Source organism: Culex quinquefasciatus, chromosome 3 (assembly GCF_015732765.1).
Source record: "Culex quinquefasciatus strain JHB chromosome 3, VPISU_Cqui_1.0_pri_paternal, whole genome shotgun sequence".
Classification (NCBI taxonomy): Eukaryota; Metazoa; Arthropoda; class Insecta; order Diptera; family Culicidae; genus Culex; species Culex quinquefasciatus.
In genome coordinates, this window is record NC_051863.1 from 161,923,905 (window position 1) to 161,928,209 (window position 4,305).

At 42.8% G+C, this 4,305-nt stretch overlaps 1 protein-coding gene across 1 annotated transcript; it reads right to left on the bottom strand.

The window, feature by feature from the left end:
• Positions 1-1,157, bottom strand: LOC6037281 (phospholipid scramblase 3). Its single transcript, XM_038261323.1, has 3 exons — positions 991-1,157; positions 194-934; positions 1-123 (listed from the first exon to the last, which is right to left on the bottom strand). Exons 1-3 carry the CDS (start codon positions 1,021-1,023, stop codon positions 1-3), a joined length of 897 nt encoding a protein of 298 aa, XP_038117251.1. The 5' UTR covers positions 1,024-1,157.
• Between the last annotated feature and the right edge of the window lie 3,148 nt (positions 1,158-4,305).

The window sequence follows — 4,305 nt, forward strand, 5'->3', positions numbered from 1 at the left end:
TTATTCCAGCAATGAAAACAAAAATAAACTTCCGGGACATATATCATTGCACTTGCAGCATGCCGCCAAACAAGCAACCCGAGCCGGCACCGTTCTAAGTGCTCCTTCAAAAAACAAAAAGTTCTGTAAAAAAAGATACAAATTACATAAACTTACATTCACTATTCATTTGGTATATCATTTTCAAACTTACAATATGATAAACCGCAGCAATAAGCAAAGCTTTACACGCCACGTCCATGTCTCTGGGCAAGCTCAGTACATAACTGTCGTAATCGGTGCACATCTCGTGAACCAGTCCGGAGTACTTCTTCGTAATGCTCCCAACAAACTGTCCCGTAACGTTCTGCACCGTGTACACCAGATCGTCACAACATCCCACGTTAAACGGGGGTCCTCCGATCTTCAACAGCACCGTTCCCATCGCGTTGAGCACGCTTAGTTGGGATCGCCAAACGGACCAATCGTGCCGGATTACACCGAGCGTGGTTCCGTTGGCACCGGAAACCGTCAACCGCTCGTTGCTGAACGGAAGTGGAATGCAGCAGAACGGTAAACAACAGTTGAGCACGCAACGTGGCTCGCGTTTAAATTTAAGAACGTTCAAGCCGTTCGGCCTGCTGACCAACGTGTCCGTCCGGAGTCCCTGTGGGACACAGTTCCGCATGGGACAGTTGTCCAGTTCTTTCGTTTTCAGGAGCACGTGATCGTTCTGGTCGACCAGCTCGAAGCTGATGGGCATCGAGCAACGGCAAAAGATCTCCACCATGTCGGAATCTTGGCGGAAGCGGATAACTTCCGTATCGTTAAGAAAATCCAAATCCAACGGGAGAGCTGTAGTGAGTCGCTCAACTGGAACGAGGACGTTGATCCGAAGTGGTTGGACGACGATGGGTTCGGCTAGCGGCATGGTGTACGGTGGTGGATTGTGAGCCTGGTAAATTGATATTTGAATAGAGTTTGATTTTAATCCACTTTCTTGATATTCACCACCGTTCCATGGAGATTAATGTAGGTTGTCATTTTCTGGCACTTCCGGCTCCCTTTGTCTTCAGTGTCTGAATTATAAATGTATCACTCGAGGTAATTAGCCAACTAAAGTGGCAGATGGCTTGCTTCCGACTAGAGTTGCTACTCTTTATTCCAATGTTTAGATATGCCCATTTGGATGATAAGCTTGATAATTGGGCGACACATTTGCATGTATATTTATATGCCAAACTGCCGAGGAAGTAACATTGCCCAAAACAAGTTGTGATTTTGTCAGAAATTGTTGGAATGTACATATTAGGGTGTTTCAGCCAAACAAAAAAGTTCTCAGAATCAGGCAAACCGAGGTTCCCCTAGTAGAGGATACCCATAGGGACTCTCATGCCAAAAATCAGCCCTTTTGGTTGAGAATTGGCCTGTCCCCAGCGGTTCAAAGTTTACATGTAAATTACTATGGGATTTTTATGCTTTTCGTTCAATCGTTCCTACAGGTCTTGGGACAACATGGATTCACTCGGAATAAAGACAGGTTTGTAGGGGATGGTCCAATGAACACATTCCAGAAGGAATTAGGGTTGTCCATTCTGTCCCCAAGGTGCGCATTGGATCGACGTCCGGTGTCTCCAGAATCATCGTTTCACCCTTCAAATGTGCGCATTGTCCTTAGTATGCTATGACGGCTAGGAGAAAATTACGACGCCCCATGTCAGACGGTGAACACGTGGTAGAGCATCTACTTGAGTTTTGACTCAGAAACATTCTTTAAAGTACTAAAATTATAATTATTGATGTTCCTGGAAGAATTTCAACTGTTCTAAATAAAGTAAAATGATGATTTTGTGTTAATAATGCAATCTATGCCTCTCCACGTGTTCACCGTCTCATATGGGGCGTCGTGGTTTCCACCTAGCCGTCATAGCATACTAAGGAAATGCGATGCTTTTGAAGGATGAATCGTTGGTTTTGGAGACACCGGACGTAGATCCAATGCGCACCTTGGGGACAGAATGGACAAGCCTAATTCCTTCTGGAACGTGTTCATTGGACCATCCCCTACACACCTGTCTTTATTCCGAGTGAATCCATGTTGTCCCAAGACCTGTAGGAACGATTGAATGAAAAGCATAAAAATCCCATAGTAATTTCCATGTAAACTTTAAACCGCTGGGGACAGGCCAATTCTCAACCAAATGGGCTGATATTTGGCATGAGAGTCCCTATGGGTATCCTCTACTAGGGGAACCTCGGTTTGCCTGATTCTGAGAACTTTTGGTTTTGGATGAAACACCCTAGTACATATGCTTATCGCTAGCGTTGGTTTATGTTAGGCAACTTATGGTTTATCAACGATTATGATTATTTTTTCACGTTTTGTTATATTATGTTTTGTGTTTTATTAAATTCATTATTTAAATAGTTTTTAGAATTCACTTCATTCAAAATCTTCCTAAAAATTTTAATTAGTTGAAACTTTGTTGGCATATTCCCTGTAACCAAACAAACCAGCTTGCATCATTGGATCCTTAAAGGGTTACATACATGTAGAAAATCAAAAAATTTTATATTACAGAAAATTTGTAAAATCCACTCAAAAGATGATTATTAATCACTCCTGAAAGATTCATGAAGATAAAGAGCTCAAAATTTTGCCATGTGCAAAGCGGGCTGTCAAACTTTATTAGCGTTTTTCTCTAAACCCAGAGTTGATTTGCGGGTGCCATGATATCTCGAGATGGGATTGACCAAATTGGCTGAAATTTGAAGTGAAGACTCTCAAGATGTATCCCAAGTGCATGACGAAGCCCAATTTTTAAATTTTGCTTTTTTAAAAAATACAAAAATCAAAAACTATCGGTTATTTATATGAAAAACACAAAAAATATTTTTATATTTTTTTTAAAATAAACTTTTTTTAAATCGGGCTTCGTCATGCACACGGAATCGGTTTAACGAGTCTTCACCAAAATGTTGAGCCGATTCGGTCAAGACAGTGTTGAGACATGGCTTTCTACCTAAGGTACTCGCGATTGAGTGTGTAGTAGTGCGGTTGTCAAAATCGCTATCTCTGACTCTCTCACTCCACTGACATTGACATTGTTTATGTTTTGGTTTTCCTGGCACGGTCCTTTGTTCTTTTGTTATTGTTTTGGTTTTAGTGGCACGGAGTCATGCACTCACACTAATGCAAAGCAAGATGACGAGTACCTTTGATATACAGCCTTGGTGTTGAGATATCGTGGCACCCGTTTTTTGAACCTACTAACTTGAAATTGCTTTATCTCGGCAATGATGCAACCAAATATCTTCAAATTTGTTTTGTTAGTAGGTGGAAATGTATATTTTAATGCCCTGAAAAAATGCCAATGTTTTTAGAAATGTATTTTTTTAAGGGTCAACTTTAGCTGTGTTTTCTACTATAATTTGCTATACTTTAAGTAAAAAGAAGTATGCAGTAATTTTTGTAGTGTCCCAAACTATGCCTCTACGCATTTTTTACAATTAAATTAATAATAGTGCCATTTTATAGCAGAAAATGAGTTCGATTTGCGGTGCCTTTTCGTTGGGTCGCAAAATTTTTCGCGTCCGTCGCAGTGTGTTTTTCGTTTTTTTTTCGCGTGCGTGTGTGCGTGTGAAGGTGCGGCTGGCTTTGGCTGTCCCGATGACAGTTAGCCAGTTCGATTTGCGATGCCTTTTCGTTGGGTCGCAACATTTTTCGCGTCCGTCGCAGTGTGTTTTTCGTTTTTTTCGCGTGCGTGTGTGCGTGTGAAGGTGCGGCTGGCTTTGGCTGTCCCGATGACAGTTAGCCAGTTCGATTTGCGATGCCTTTTCGTTGGGTCGCAACATTTTTCGCGTCCGTCGCAGTGTGTTTTTCGTTTTTTTCGCGTGCGTGTGTGCGTGTGAAGGTGCGGCTGGCTTTGGCTGTCCCGATGACAGTTAGCCAGTTCGATTTGCGATGCCTTTTCGTTGGGTCGCAAAATTTTTCGCGTCCGTCGCAGTGTGTTTTCGTTTTTTCGCGTGCGTGTGTGCGTGTGAAGGTGCGGCTGGCTTTGGCTGTCCCGATGACAGTTAGCCAGTTCGATTTGCGATGCCTTTTCGTTGGGTCGCAAATTTTTTCGCGTCCGTCGCAGTGTGTTTTTCGTTTTTTTCGCGTGCGTGTGTGCGTGTGAAGGTGCGGCTGGCTTTGGCTGTCCCGATGACAGTTAGCCAGTTCGATTTGCGATGCCTTTTCGTTGGGTCGCAAAATTTTTCGCGTCCGTCGCAGTGTGTTTTTCGTTTTTTTTTTTCGCGTGCGTGTGTGCGTGTGAAGGTGCGGCT